This window comes from Delphinapterus leucas, chromosome 9 (assembly GCF_059928025.1).
Source record: "Delphinapterus leucas isolate spDelLeu-1000000601 "Yukka" chromosome 9, BTC_Dleu_Yukka2, whole genome shotgun sequence".
NCBI lineage: Eukaryota > Metazoa > Chordata > Mammalia > Artiodactyla > Monodontidae > Delphinapterus > Delphinapterus leucas.
Window position 1 is genome coordinate 83,048,944 of NC_143137.1, and position 15,892 is coordinate 83,064,835.

The 15,892-nt window shown below is 42.9% G+C and overlaps 1 protein-coding gene across 2 annotated transcripts in view; it reads right to left on the bottom strand.

The window, feature by feature from the left end:
* GNAI1 (G protein subunit alpha i1) overlaps window positions 1–13,342 on the bottom strand; it is an 88,874-nt gene extending 75,532 nt beyond the window's left edge. The window contains exons 1-2 of one of the 2 annotated variants that reach the window (XM_022554340.3): window positions 13,231–13,342; window positions 12,689–12,857 (exon numbers count right to left, since the gene is read on the bottom strand). In XM_022554340.3, the coding sequence (XP_022410048.1) occupies window positions 12,689–12,806 (118 nt within the window). In that variant the 5' untranslated portion in view covers window positions 12,807–12,857; window positions 13,231–13,342. Of the gene's footprint in view, window positions 1–12,688; window positions 12,858–12,951; window positions 13,121–13,230 lie in introns of those variants that run through there. The other variant, XM_022554339.3, reaches the window with a different exon arrangement.
* Window positions 13,343–15,892: the final 2,550 nt, after the last annotated feature.

Consider the following 15,892-nt stretch of genomic DNA (forward strand, 5'->3'; position numbering starts at 1 on the left):
ACTGAATGAGAACCCATTTAAAAGATGCCAACTTATTTCTATGTGTATTAAAAAGTTTAAGAAGAGCTGCTTTAGGAAAATGTGGTGAGCACATATGGAGCAGCAAGAACATACAACTGTGGAAAAAACCAACTTCGGAGCAGGAATGTAAAGGATAAGAGAGAATGTAATGCGAGAGATACTTTGAAAATCACTGTGGTTTTTTTTTATCTTTTGCATGTACGTGAATAAGGGGAAAGAGGCAGACAGAGTACCTTAGTGTCATCTAGATACAAATGGATGAATACAAGTGGTGTATTCTCCAGACGTCACATGGCAAGACTGTAACCCTGGCAGCCACAAGGGACCCAGTGGCCTAGGAGCAAACTGCAGAAGGCAGATGGGGATAAAGGAGGCAGGGAGCCACCTCTATCCTGATCTCCTCTTTGGGCCAAAGTTTCAGGGGTGAATGGTACGTGAGAAAGGATGAGGAGATGGCTAAAGACAAAGGGGCCTATTTGGGATCCTGGGAGAAGAAAGTCGCCTAGGCAGCAACACATCCACGCAGCCTGGCAGAGACGTGCAGTTCTGCCGAGAGAACACCTGAGCTCATCTCCCCCAGCACCGTGGCACCGCCCCAGAATCGATGCAACTCAGAACCTGCAACGTGCTTGAGGGGCTGCAGAAAGCAGAGCACTCAGGGGGCTAAGAGCCTCCCTTCTCAACCTAAGCAGAGACCACGTGAGCAAAGGGTGGAGGGAGGCAAAAAAACAGCACAGGAATAAATAAGTTCAGTGCTGCTGGATGATAAGAAGTAAGGCAGGGAAATAACTAAAATATTTAGAAAATAAAGTCAATGGAGATTTTGACTAATGCGGTGTGAAGACAAATAAGAAGTCAAGGACTGGTGGTGCCGGGAGCTTAAGAAGAAGAAAACAGGAAGAAGGAGAAAGTGCAAATAAGTGGGTGAGAGATGATGCCTTCAATTTTGGAACACCATGTTAGGTAAATGAGAAATAAACCTGCCCTCCACCCTCCACCCACAGGACTGAAAGGAAAACTGCAGCCAGTCCAGGGTGCCCAGGATTCACACAGGCCACGTGTTGGTTAATATATGCTCACAAAAAAAAATTACAAGAGGATACAATTTACTTACCATGAGATACAGTCAAGACCCTACAAGTAGCTGAACAGCAAGATTTTTTTTTTCCAAAAAATCAATTTTTTGCAAAGAGACTATGAAGTAAGTGTAGTATTGATCAAAGTTACTTTTTTAAAAAGACAGAAAATACAATAAACTTTTTAAAAGATTAGAAATAGTTTCTAGAAATAAAAATGTCAGCATTAAAAATAAAGACTCAATTATGTTAAAAGGCACATTAGTTGATTACTGAAGAGAGAAAGTAAATTAGGACATATCTAAGTAGCACACAAAAAATAGGGAGATAAAAAGCAGGGGAGAGAAGAGAGGTTGAGAGAGAGAAGTTAGAACGAGAAGCCCAAACTAATTATAAAAGAAACTCCAGTGGAGAGAGAAAGGTCACAAGATACTATCTCTTTAAAAAAATATATTGATGTGTGTTCCATGAGTGTCTGTGATATTTCCCAATACTTCTGTACCACTGGGAAAGTCCACAACTTTAAAATAAAAAGCAGTTTAAAGACTGAATGGAAGGTGAAAAAGATGGGAATGCAGCCTAATATTTTGAAAAGGTTAGATGACAAAATGTGGGATGAAAAATTATTTAAGGAGGGTACGAACAGTTTTGTCTGGATTTTATTACTTTTAATGCTGGGCATGTCTTGAGAATGCTTACGGAGCAGGACACAGGAGTCTTTAAAGAAGCGTGAAGATGGTAGAGAGAATCATGGAGGATGGGAAGGTCCTGAGGGTAAGAAGGGATGAAGGAGTGGGGGTGAGTACAGAGCGCTGGCCTAGAGTTGGGGGGGGCACCTTCTCATCAGTTCCAGCAACTCAACTGACCGGCATCACCGCTTTGTACTGTCACAACACATCTCTTGCAGGCATGTCTTGACCTGGTTGCTGACGACACTGATGTGCTCAGTTTGTGAACACTCAGTGGATCAATTTTCAAACTGCACAGAAATATGTTATGCTTCAAAAGATTAGCTTCAGAACTACCGATCAGAAGGCAGTTTTCTTCTAACTCCTATCATATTAATCTTAAATGTGGTTTCCTTACAGGTTGCATGCTTCTTAAATACATGAAACGCTATCAAATAAAAGGCACAGGCCCAAACAAGAAAAAATATAATGTACATTAGATAAGTATATTACCAGGAAAAAAAAAAAAAGAATCTGGAGGGTACCTTAGAAAGGCAAGGTAAACAGAGGAATTCCAGGTAATTCAAGGCTAAGTCTTAAGTGACTCTTTTGAAAAATTATTAAAAGGCATAAATACTCTCACAGATTCAATGCTTGTTTCTATTTCAAGGTTACGACCACTTTTCAAGAGATGTTGCTTCTCTTTTAAAAGTAAATTCATTGTAATTCTGGAGTTTTATTAGTAATCTCTTTGAGTTATCAGTACAAGGAGTTTCAGAAAAGTTTTAAAATTTGTAGGAAATAATCATAAACTCCCCTGATAAATGGCACATTCATTTGAGTCAACTCAATGTTTCGTAACTTATATCAACAGCTGTGTTTTATTTTCAAGAAAGATAAAAGGAAAGTTTGCAGGAAATTACTGCATTTATTCTAAAAATGGGTAATAAAATGGAGAGAAATTACTTTTAAATCATTTGTAAAGTTTTCTAATTACTCAAAATTCATGCTCTATAGAATTCTTAACCTAGCACAGATATTTACCTGGTCTATTCCCAGTGGGGAGTCTGTTAACAGAAATCCAAGCCCCAGAAGGAAGCTGTGGTGGGGTTAGAAACTAGTAATTACAATTGATTTTATACTTCTTGAAATCTTCGCTATGTGCACACCCTCTGCTAAGAAGAGCCAACTAAAGGATTTAATGTCTATGACCATAAGTGGATCTATCCACAAGGAGGCGGGGGGGGGGGGCTGATCGCAAAGAGTCTCTAAAGTATTTATATTAACAGCTTATATTTAATAAAAACTTGTGCCAGGTACAACTGCTCTAAGTACTGTAGATACATTAGCTTACCTTGTCCCCAGCCCTATAGGGTAGGTACATTTATTATCTGGAATTTATAGAAAACTGAGGCTTAAAGAACTGGATAACTTGCCCAAGGTCTTAAGGAAAACATTTTACAGCCCAAGTTCCTTATACGTGGAAAAAGTAAGAAAACTAAACTATAGATGGCAAAGTCTCCTCTAGATTGCAGGTTTCTGTATAATACAGAGCTTACAACCAATCACGATCCAAAAGTCTGCTCAGAAATACATGAAGGGGTTTCCCTGGCGGTCCAGTGGTTAAGACTCCGCGCTCCCACTGCAGGAGGTGCGGGTTGGATCCCTGGTCGGGGAGCTAAGATCCCGCATGCCGCGAGGCACGGCCAAAAAAAAAAAGAGAGAGAGAAATACATGATGGCAATGGACAGATCCTTAACTGCTTAATTTCTGAGAGGCATGCTACCTACACCCTCATCCCACAACATCAACAATGCACACTCCGATATTACAGCTCATGTCCCCGGGTATCTGTTTATACCACTTCTTCCCCATTTTCCCTTATAAGGAGTTATCTTTATGCACACATTTTCTTTCCCTAAGTAGACTGTAAATTCTCCTAAGGATTTAGTAAACTTAAGACATAACTGGATACCAAAAAAATGAAAGACACTTTAAAAATGCCACCAATGACAATTCTCACCACACAAGGACAGGCAAGGACCTCCCTGGTGGGGCAGTGGTTAAGAATCCGCCTGCCAATGCAGGGGACACGGGTTCGAGCCCTGTTCCGGGAAGATCCCACATGCCGCGGAGCAACTAGGCCCATGCACCACAACTACTGAGCCTGCGCACCAGAACTACTTAGCCTGCACGCCGCAACTACTGAAGCCCACGTGCTACAACTACTGAAGCCGGCACACCTAGAGCCCATGCTCCGCAACAAGAGAAGCCACCACGATGAGAAGCCCACATACCACAACGAACAGTAGCCCCGGCTTGCTGCAACTCGAAAAGCCCACGCGCAGCAACAAAGACCCAACATAGCCAAAAATATAAATAAATAAATTTATTTAAAAAAAAAAGGACAGGCAAGACATAAACAGACCATGGTGAGCTTTTGAGTGCCCTGCTGACTCCAGAAAGCCAGAGTTACACATAATCGCATCATCCTGTAGGACAGATATGGTTGTGAGAATATATTTAATGCCTTGTTATTAAGAAAGCATTCAAAACAACAAAGCATTCAAATAACATGTGGAGTAGCAATGTAACAATACTGTTAAAAACAATGTATTCAGAATATACAAATATAAAAATCACGTTTCACTCCACCACTTAATTTACCAAGAGTCAAAATATTTTTCTGATCATGCAACAAGAATTTGTTCCTCCAAATTAATTTTATTTTTCAGAACTCTGTTAGGAATAATGTAGTAGGCTTTAGTTACTCTAAGTAGCAAGCTAAGAAACGTATAAATGGGGATACAATGGGCCTAAATTTACTAAAATTACCCAAAACCCAAGGAAAATGTAGCAACTTTTTCCCTTTAAAAGACTATTACTCAAGGGGCTTCCCTGGTGGCACAGTGGTTAAGAGTCTGCCTGCCAATGCAGGGGACACGGGTTAGAGCCCTGGTCCGGGAAGATCCCACATGCCGCGGAGCACCTAAGCCCTTGCGCCACAGCTACTGAGCCTGTGCTCTAGAGCCTGCGAGCCACAACTACTGAGCCTGCGAGCCACAACTACTGAGGCCCGTGTGCCTGGAGCCTGTGCTCTGCAACAAGAGAAGCCACCGCCATGAGAAGCCCGCACACTGCAATGAAGAGCAGCCCCCGCTCGCTGCAACTAAAGAAAGCCTGCGCACAGCAGCGAAGACCCAACGCAGCCAAAAATAAAAAATTAAATAAATTTAAAAAACAAAAATAAAAAAAGACTATTACTCAAAATTAATCATTTAATTAGTCACTCATTTAATTACCATTTATGAAAAGACTAGTACGTGCCACCTCATTAGGTGATAAACAAGTTGGACAGGATTCGTGCTCTGACGAGCCAATCCCCAGGGAGAGATGCAACAGACAATCAAAAAGTAAACGCACAAGATGATTTCAAAACGGTCTAATTTGGAAGGGAGAGCAAAGAAGACTAATTTAGACTGGATGGTCAGGAAAAACTTCACTGAAGAGGAGGCAAACAAAGGAAAGTCTTACTCGTTCACACTAATCCTCAAGTGAAATACCATGAGTTCAATAAGAAACACCAGAAACTGGTGGTTTTGCTATTACCATAACAGTCACATAAATTATAAGGGACCAAAGAATATAAAATTACCATCGTTATGCATTCCTTAAATTTATACATGAGGTATCAATGAGGGTATCTGGAAATAGGGTGTTGCCACAACAAACACTAAAAATGTGGAAATGGCTTTAGAATTAAGCAATGGGTAGAAAATGAAAGAATTTTGAGGACCATGATAGAAAAAGCCTAGATTGCCTTGACACGCTGTTAAAAACACAGATGTTAACGGCTCCCCTGGTGAGAGCTCAAAAGAAAGTGAGGAACATGGCAGAGAAAACTAAATACGGTCATGAACAGACTGTTGATAGATATGTGGACTTTACATGTGCTGCTGGTGAGGACTTGGGATGGAAAGGAGGAATATATTATTAGAAACTAGAGGAAAGAGGATCCTTGTTATTTTGTGGCAAAGCATAAGTGAATTATGTCCTGCAGTTATGTGGAAAGCAGAACTTGTAAACTATAAATCTGAATATTTAGACAAGGAGATTTCCAAGCAAATTGTTGAAGTCGTGGCCTGATTTTTTCTTACCGGTTGTAGTAAAATGGGAGAGGAAAAGATAAATTAAAAGAGTACCTAATGCGGGGGTGGTGGTGTGATGAATTGGGAGATTGGGATAGACATATATACACTAATATGTATAAAATAGATAACTAATAAGAACCTGCTGTATAAAAAATAAAACTCAAAAAAAAAAAAAGGGTACAAAATGAAAGAATGTTGTCAGATCACCATCATACAGGCAAGAGACAGGCTGATAACATGACTCTGCCGCAAACATGTGCTACCTTTGATTGAAAAGGAAGGATGACTTGAAGGGCAGAGTCCAGAGGCCAGAAAGTCAAGCAGAGTCACCAAGATTACTTGTAGGCCTTGAAACCTAAAGTAGTTTGGAAAGTGCACAGGACTGAATACTCACTCCTTTTTCTTTCCACTTTCTCCCTTTCTGAACGAGAGTGACTATAACTGGTATCCTATGCCTGCTCTATCACTGTGCCCTCCTACTGTATTCTAGGAGCAGGTAATGTGTTTTCTAGCTTCACAGGTTCACAGAGAGAAAGAAATTTGGTCCCAGTATGGATTATATGGAGAATCTCACCCATACCAGAGTTAGATTCTGAGATCTGGATGAGATTTTGGATGTTGAGTTGATGCTGTAAGGGGATGAGACTTTGGGAGATGTTGGGACAGGATAAGTGCATTTTCCATGAGGGCAGACTAAAGTAGACAGAATAATAGCCCCCAAAGATGCCCATGCCCCCAGTCCCTGGAACCTGTGAGCATGTTATCCTACATGGCAAAGGAACTTTGCGGATGTGATTAAGATAAGGATCCTGAGATGAGTCTGTTATCCTGGATTATCTGGGTGTGCCCAACTTAACGACAAAGGCCCTTAGAAGTGAAGGAGGGAGACAGGAGAGTAATGCTACATGAGAAAGACGCCACTAGCCATTGCTAGCTTTGAAGATGAAGAGGCCAGGAGACAATGAAAGCAGGTAGCCTCCAGACCAGGGGTCCCCAACCCCCAGGCCGCAGACCGAGAGCGGTCTGAGGCCTGTCAGGAACCCGGCCACAGCAGGAGGTGAACGGCAGGCAAGCCAGTGAAGCTCCACCTGCCGCTCCCCACTGCTCACATTACCGCCTGAATCACCTCCCTGCCGCCTGGCAACGCCCATGGAAAAACTGTCTTCCACAAAACCGGTCCCTGGTTCCAAATAGGTTGGGGACCGCTGCTCTAGACAGAGGTTGGAAAAAGCAAATATACGGATTCTCTTCTACAACCTGCAAAAGAAAAGCGGCCCGGCTGACACCTTGATTTTAGCTTTATGTAACCTTCTGACCTACAGAAATGTAAAGTTAATAAATTGTGCATCGTTTTAAGCCACTAAGTTACGGTAACGAACATTTCGTTTTAAAATTGTTTTTGCCCCATTTCTGTTAAGATTTTTAACCCTATTTCTGTTAAAGTTTTTAATTAGTATTTAACAAATTACGACAGAAAGCAGCCTAAGCGCTACAAGATTAGGTGCAGTTGACCTTAGCTCATTCAACTCAAATGCCATCCGGGATCTGAGCTTCACCAATGTCACACTCCGGGAAGTCAGACATTGGGTAACTGCGTGCCAGAACATGTGACCAAGAAATTTATGCGTCCTAGAAATGTGACAGTACGTCAGGTCCTCCCATGTGAATCTGTGGTATCTTGAATTTTCCAAGGCAGAGAGAATGCATAAGAAAATACAAATTAAGATCGTGGTTGGATACTCAATTTTTGTCTTAAAAATTACAGTGATCTTTTTCAGGTTTGAATAACATCTTCGACTAAATCCTATAATGTAGGTATTGTATTCCCATTGATAAGTTAACAATATTCATGCTGTTTATAGCTAAGAGGCCAAAAATAAAGAGTAAAAAAACCTGAGATCTATCCTTACCAAAAGAAATTATTTTAAGGACTGACACTACACTATAACAACATAGAAGACCCTCCTCCAATGAATATCCATTGTCATTTTCTTGAATTTATCTAACCTGTCAAATAAATATAACGACTGTGAAAAGTTCTTATAAATACGAAAATAATCTTAAACCAAACAACTTACTTTTAGATACCGCGCGCTTACTTTGGTTGTCATTTACTTTTACTGTTCCCCTTTTGTTTACATTCCCATCAATACTGAAAATGGCAAAGTATAAGGTTTATATTCTAGGTAAATCCTAACCCTACACAAGATGTTAACATAACTAAGAACTAAATATGTTCATGACAAAAGGAAAGGGTTGTTATGATGACCTACAAAGATCCTGCCCCTGAAGTCTCACACTAGTGCGGGAAGCAGGCAGGGCATAAAGCTAATTCACACTAGAAACCAGAGTGCAAATGTGCTCTGCCATATGCCAACTATTCCTGTTTGGAGAAGAACGGTGCCCTGAGGAAAAGAGTATGAGGCTAGAGGGAAGCCAGGTCTAGGAGAAAGTTTTTATTCTGCAGTCAATGGAGAAGTCAAGCATGGTTTTCCGAGTAAGGCATTAGCATGATACCTACTGCAGGCTAAAGGCGAAGACCAGAAGCAGGAAAGTCTACTGGAACTAGGCTGCCAGAGGCAGAGGAGAACTTGAACTATAAAACTGAGAAGGAAAAACAAAAGATACAGAAAAACCAGCACTTTCAAAACATATGTTAACACCACCTGTGGCTTCTAGTAAAGTAATTGCTAATACAAAGTAGGTGAGGGAGAGAGAAGCACATAACCCCTGTAGAAATACCATATCCATTCACTCACTTAAGGAAAGGGGCTTTCTGACATCTAAGATCCTGAGCCAACTCTAAGGAAACGGCTAAAGCAATGCAAAATCAAAAGTTCTGCAATGCCAGAATTTCTCAACTAGGGAAGTCACAGGGCAAGTTTAAAGAAAGCCAAAAACATGAACGGTTTAGTTTCTCAAATAGCTGGTGGGTGGTAGCAATGTAAAAAACATTCACCAAGCAGAAGAGATCCAGTCCCTCACCTCATTTTAAGAAGTTAAAGGGTATGGGTTTGTATTTGTTTGTTTGTGGGGATGAGTTCAGTGGAGGGAAGGATAATGGGTGGAGGGAAGGATAATGGGAGGAGTGAAGGAGAATACAAGCACAAAACTTCAAAGTGAAGGGACTTCCCTGGTGGCGCAGTGGTTAAGAATCCGCCTGCCAATGCAGGGGACATGGGTTCGAGCTCTGGTCCGGGAAGATCCCACATGCCGCAGAGCACCTAAACCCCTGCACCACAACTACTGAGCCTGTGGTCTAGAGCCCGTGAGCCATAACTACCGAGCCCGCATGCCACAACTACTGAGCCCACTTGCCACAACTACTGAAGCCCGCACACCTAGAGCCCGAGCTCCGCAATGAGAAGCCACTGCAGTGAGAAGCCTGTGCACCACGACAAAGAGTAGCCCCCGTTTGCCGCAACTAGAGAAAGCCCACGCATAGCAACGAAGACCCAATGCAACCATAAATAAATTAATTAAATTTCTAAAACTAGAAAAAACTCGAGTGAAATAATTTAAGAACAATTAATTCATAAAAATTTTACTTGTATGTACCCTACCCTCATATATCTTTGAAAATTACCGTAAGATATTTAATAAGTACCCATATGTACAATGTAGTTTCACTGAAACAACAACCTAGGCCTAATGCTACACCCTTAAAAGGATAAGTTGTAACATCCTCAAAGATATAACAATAAATGTTTTCTCTTGAGACAATCAGCCATATACAATGGAAAGAAAACTTTAATTATTAAAATAAGTTTCATTATTTAGGATTATTATTCTAATACTAAAGCCTGAAAGCTAAATCTTTAGAACCACTCAAACCCTGACCTGATTTCCTTTAGGTCAAGGATTAGACTAGGTCCTCTTTTTTTTTTTAAGGCCTAATTCACTGCTCCTAATAAGGATAGTGAAATATCTCTGAGTTTAAAAAAAAAAAAAAATATATATATATATATACACACACACACACACACAATATATATATACACATATATATACATATACAGTATATATACACATATATGTATAAAATAGACATCCAGTGCCCAAATCTTTGTATGTGTCTTATACCCGAATCTCTCAACCCAATGTCTGAAATGACAACACATGCCTTAAGAAAATGAAATACAATGAACTATTTACTATACCATCTTAAATGTGCTGTATACCTTAAATGAAAAAAAAATCATTTGATTAGAAAAAAAAATAAGAGGAGGAAAATCTGATGTAAACAGAATTGACATTGGTTATAGGTTACCTAGAGACCATTTTACATTTCACATTTCAACTGATTCAGCTGCCGTGTTTTACATGGACTGATTTCACTGAGCTCCTTACACATATAACTTTAAACCTCCAAAAAGGAACCAAAGGTCAACCCTCCACTGCTAAAGTCAAACTAGGAAAAAGAAAAATGTTTTCAAACATTCCAAGAATAAGCCAACATTCTGTTTATAGGAACTAGAATGCTGGAACTCTGGGCAAAAGGGTAGAGCAGAATGGGAGTAAGACAGACAAAGAGGATGACTGCTGGGCCAACAAGACAGGGATGCTGTGACGGGAATTTCTACAGAGAAAAGGTGTAGAGAACAGCAAGAGACTAAAGCTAGAAAAGAGAGCTGAAGAAGTTCAGTTACCTGAAGATTTTTAAATCACTGTGAAAGCTTTCTAATGTTATTGGTATGGAGAAACAAAAATTCCCTAACTTCTGAAAATCCCAAGTCGGCTACACCTTTCTCACGGCTCTCACTATAGTTCGTGGTAGAGATGCAACTTTGGGTTCTATGTTACACATTGAAGTATATTTAATTGTTAGTCTAGAACAGTGATTCTCAGTCAAGATTAAATTTTGCCCCCAGGGGACGTTTGGGGGATATCTGGAGACTTTTCTGGGTCACGAGTGGATGGGGGGTGCTCCTGGCATCTAAAAGGTGGGTGCCAAAGATTCTGCTTAACATCCTACAATGCACAAGACAGCCTGCACAACAAAGAATTATTCCACCCAAAACATCAACAGTGTTGAAGTTGAGAAACACTGATCTCTTCTGAATATAAGCAAAAGCCAACTTGTCGGACCTTGATCCTAGGCCATCTCTCTCTAACAGACATCTATTTAAAGCATAAAACAACACCAGAGGACTCATTTTCCAATGCTTTAAACATGGTGGATGGCTGACTCAAACTCAGAGTCACACAACACACTGAAATAATATAACAGAGCAGGAGTGCAGAAACTGCAGGAAAAGAACTTCTCAACCCTTTTTTCCATTTTTGTCGCAAGCACATTGAATTCGGAAGAGGACCTACATGTTTCCATACAAAGGTGTGTCTCTTCTGTGCTCAATACGCTAAAATACACTGACTTCCTCAAAAGACAATATTTCTCATTAATGTAAAAACCTAAGTAAACAGTATTAACTGAGAAAGATTTACGTTGGGGCGCGGGGGTGCAGAAAACCACCAGGTCTTTAAAATGCAAAGTTATTTCACAGTTACTTGCAGAATGACTCAGATCATTATTACTTTTAGTCATGCCAAGTTTGCTGCTTCTAAGCCTACTAGTAATGGAGAAAAAACCCACCATTTTTCCTGCAGTCATTAAACCAATGAAACAGAAGCTTACCGAAAACAGGTTTGTGCGATAGTATTTGTTTTATTGTAACTGTTACAAAAATAAAAGCAGTCTCTGCCAGTGCAAATAAAGATTCTGAGAAATCTTTCACCTACTTCACTGCCTACAGGGTGTGTGTTTGGGGGGTATGGGGATGCAAACAAAAGAAAACCCTAACTCACACATCAACAAATCTTAAGCTGCGGGTATTTTCCTAATGCATCCCTTAATCAAAATCCTGGCTTACTCTTTTTACGTTCCCTCCCTTCAAACAACTGCAAAAGACCTCCACAGAGCGTTTCACCAGGAGTACAATACTAAGAACAAATAAGAGCCTTGCGTGTACCTGGCAAATCTCATTCATCTGAAGCCGTGGCAGCAGAGAAGAGAATCCTGTTGTCCAATGTGACACACTCACACCTTTCACAACGGTTTTCACCGCTCGAGTATCATTTTGAAGCCAGTGTGACCTAACTTTGATGGTTTCCATGTCCCCACCGTAATAAAAATCCAGCGTCCAGCATAGCCTACTTCCTTACGCAAGATAAATATAATCAGTGCTCCCCTAACACTTACTGAGTCGCCACAGGAAGTTCAACAGAAAAACACAATTCAACCCTACGGAGACCCCACAAAAGGTGCACTGATTTCACAAAACGTGGCACTCGTGACATGAGGAAACCACAACCGCGATACGACACCTTGTAGAAAGGGTTTTCGCGCGGGGGAGGGGTGGAGGGTGGGATGTGCTTTTACTTCCTTGTAGCCAGTGCCCTTTCATCTTCACAAAGCTGAGCTAACTTCAGAGAAAAGGGGTTCCTCGCGCTCCACTCCTCGGCTCCTGGCGGAATCCACACCGAGGAACGCGAGTGAAGCCTCTGCTCCGCCGCAGGCGAGTTTCCCCCAGCCAAGGGAACAGAGAGGAAGGGGACCGGGGAGAGGGGCACCCGCCTCGGCTCTGCGCCGCGCCGCACAAGCTCACGCTCCGAAAGCATCCTCGGGCGCTACAAGACGAGCCCTCCGCCGCTTTGGCACGTCCCCTCCGGGCTTCCCAGTGCCGAGGAGCCCGCGCCCAGCACACCCGCCAGACTCCCTGGCCCCAGGCCGGCTGGGGGCCCCCGCCCGCCAACCCGGCCCGGCCGCCCTTACCGAGCAGCAGCAGCTTGACCTCGCGCGCCGCCTTCTCGCCATCCTCGCGGAGGTTCCGGTCGATCATCTTACTCCGCTCCACCGCCGCCTTGTCCTCGGCGCTCAGCGTACAGCCCATTGTGCCAGGAGCGAGAGCTGGCCGCCGCTCCCTTCAAGTCCGGCGCGCTGCCTTGAAACACAGGTGAATTCTTTCTTCCTGGATGCCGGCGTTCGAATTCCTCCCGACGCCGGCCACACCACCCCCACCCACTTCCGAAACGGACCTAGGGAAGCGCTGTCTGCAAAGGAGCTAGCAGCGCCGCGCAGCTCTTGCCTACGGCCGGGCTCCGCGCCTCGCCTCCCTCCGCGGCCCCGAAGTCTTGCGTTTCCAGGCTCTGGGTACAGCCACCGGTGGCCTCCTGCTGGTGGCCGCGCCGCAACCTCTAGAAGCCCGGCGCTGCTCGGCGTCCGCGCGCCGCCGCGGCCCCGCCCCTGCTCGCCCCTCCCGCCGCCCCGCGACCACTCCCAGAGCGCGCGCCCGAACACGAGCCCTCGGACATTACCCCCTCGGACGGGTGCGCGCGCCCACGCTGCCGCGGACGCCGGCGCTCCACAGACCCAGAGGGCCGGCGACCGCGCGCGCCCTTGGGGAGCGCCCCCGGAAGGCCGAACGTCGCGGCGAGGTCCCCTACCTTAATTCCTCCGCGGGAGTGTGATAATTTCTTCCCGTTTACTCACACCCAGGGATGTGTTCGGACCTGCCCTTTAGGGGTGCGGGTGGGAGAGCTGCCAAAGTTGGAAACCGAAAAAAGCCAGTCCTGGGCGTTTGAGCATGCCCAGCTCGGGCAGGCGCGCGAGGGTTTTCCAAATGTAAACGCGTGTCAGCTGGCCTTCAGGGGTGAGGGAAATAGAGGGAGCTGGGACCGGGAATGGAACCGTGGAGAAAGCAGAGAGGGTAAAGTGGGGAACAGAAAAGTCTGGGGACGATAGGAGGTCAACTTTCTTCCGCTTTTTTCTTTTTTCCTTCTCTCCTCCCTCCTTCCATCCACTCTCACGTCCCTGTCCACAAGCAAAGAACATTTTGAAGGATTTCCTCAAACCTGAGAAAATGTAAGATAAAGAATCAAAGAGCATATTTTTTTTCTCCTATCCATGCAATTTTATGTGCCATAAATTTTATTCAGAAAGTCTTTTCCATACTGTGTCCATTCATCCCACTTTCAAAATTATCCACAAAGTGTCCAAGGATTGCCAAAATGATGGGATACTCTACAGCATTAAAAGGTATAGAATAATATTTAGTGATATAGGAGAGATATTTATATTTTAAATGAAATAGAATTTTTAAAGCAGTGTGAAAAGTACGATAACTTTTTTCTTAAATAACAGATACATGTTGATAAAGTTATTTGAAAGAACGCCATTTAACATTAGAAGAGACCATAATCGTCACTTAGCCCGACCTCTCCATACTACGCAGATTTCACAGCTGCTACCTATTCCCTCCTGCCACAGATTCAGACATATTCCTGGCTTACATGTTTTCATTGGCTGAGAATTCAGAAACGCAGGGGCATCAAAGTCTGCTGCTAGATTGCTCTCGGATATTTCTTACTTGCATTAAACAAAATCAACCCTTAAAGGATTGAAACAATAGAAACGTTTTATTTTCTCTACAGTACCAGGGTAATTATATTTTCGAATGGATAAGCTTTAAAAAGGAGCATATTTTTAAATAAGACCAAACAACACACCCACACAAACAAATCTCCACACCTTAACTGACCTCCTCTGGGGTGACATGGAAGCTTCCAGGCCAAGTTCTGAACCAATATTTATGACCATGTTAGTAAATCATAAGCCACTGGGCATGTCATTCCTTATTGCAGGCCTTGGCTTCCTCACCCATGAAATGAGATGGAGTTGATCCAGACCATCCTCCATCCTTCCAGCTCTACCTGGTCTGGGGGAAATAGCTTCTGTGGCCCTTGGAGGCATTTCACCCAGCATGGTATGAATGAGCATAGGTTTAAGGTCTGGTCTCTCCCGGTCACTTGTAGGACTACACTTTTCCCTTATAGACATCGCAGGAAATGTTAACTGATTATAAGATGGGGTTGGTAGCAAAGAAAGTCATCTTTGATGTGTTCAAAAATTAGGAAATTGCTCTGATGGAAACCAAAGAGCAACCATCTGGAAGTCTTATTTTCTAAAAAACATTCGTAAAAACTGGGCTTGAGTTTTCCAAGAAGGTAAGGCTGAGCTGATGCTACAGGAAGAACAGCCTTAGAGTGGGTCTCCTAAGCAAGGCCTGTGGGCTAGCAGAGGTTGACAGTTTCCTCCTTATTGGACATGCCCTCTCCTGTTCTCCTGCAATAGTCAACCCTGCTGGGCTCAAGAGCTGCAATTTCAAGAACTGCCTCAACTTTTCCTATGGCCTTTTGTAATATACCAACAAAAAGGAACAAGCTTTAAATTGTATTTAATCACCTCCTACCCTCTTTGTATTTCTTGGCAGTCTAAATGCTGATGTTCATCAGAGAGTCTGGAATTAAACTTGACAGAGTGAGCTTTCAACATAGTGTTTACATATTACTACTTGGGATTATCTGTGAGTCTTTCCTATAAGCTTTCACGCCATATGGAGTATGGGACCACCAACTGCAAGAAAAGAGGAAGCAATCATGACTGAGTACTAGTGGAAATGACTACAAAACTTGTGTTTTGGAGAAAAGAAAGCTGAACAGAATGATACACGTTACCCCTCTGATTTGTCAAGTAGGTGAGGAGTTAAAATACAATATATGGATGAATAAGAACTGAAAATTAGCTTTATTATGAAGCTAAACTTCTGAGAGGATGCAGAATAATGGAGTGAGCAGTATGAGGGGAAATTCCAAGAGGAGAAAGTTTTGAAAAAACTTTAGAAGGAAGACATGACTGGGAATTGATGGGGAGTTTCCAGGGCTTTGTGTTGGTCAACTCAGGCTGCCATAACAAAATACCATAGGCTGGGTGACTTAAACAAGAGGAATTTATTTCTCACAGTTCTGGATGCTGAGAAGTCCAAGATCAAAGTACGAGCCAATTTAGTTTCCCGGTGAGGACTCTCCTGGCTTTCAGATGGCTACCTTCTCGCTGGGCTCTCACTGTGTGGAGAGAAAGAGCTCTATTCTCTCTCACTCTTCTTATAAGGACACTAATCCCATCATGGGGGCCCCACCG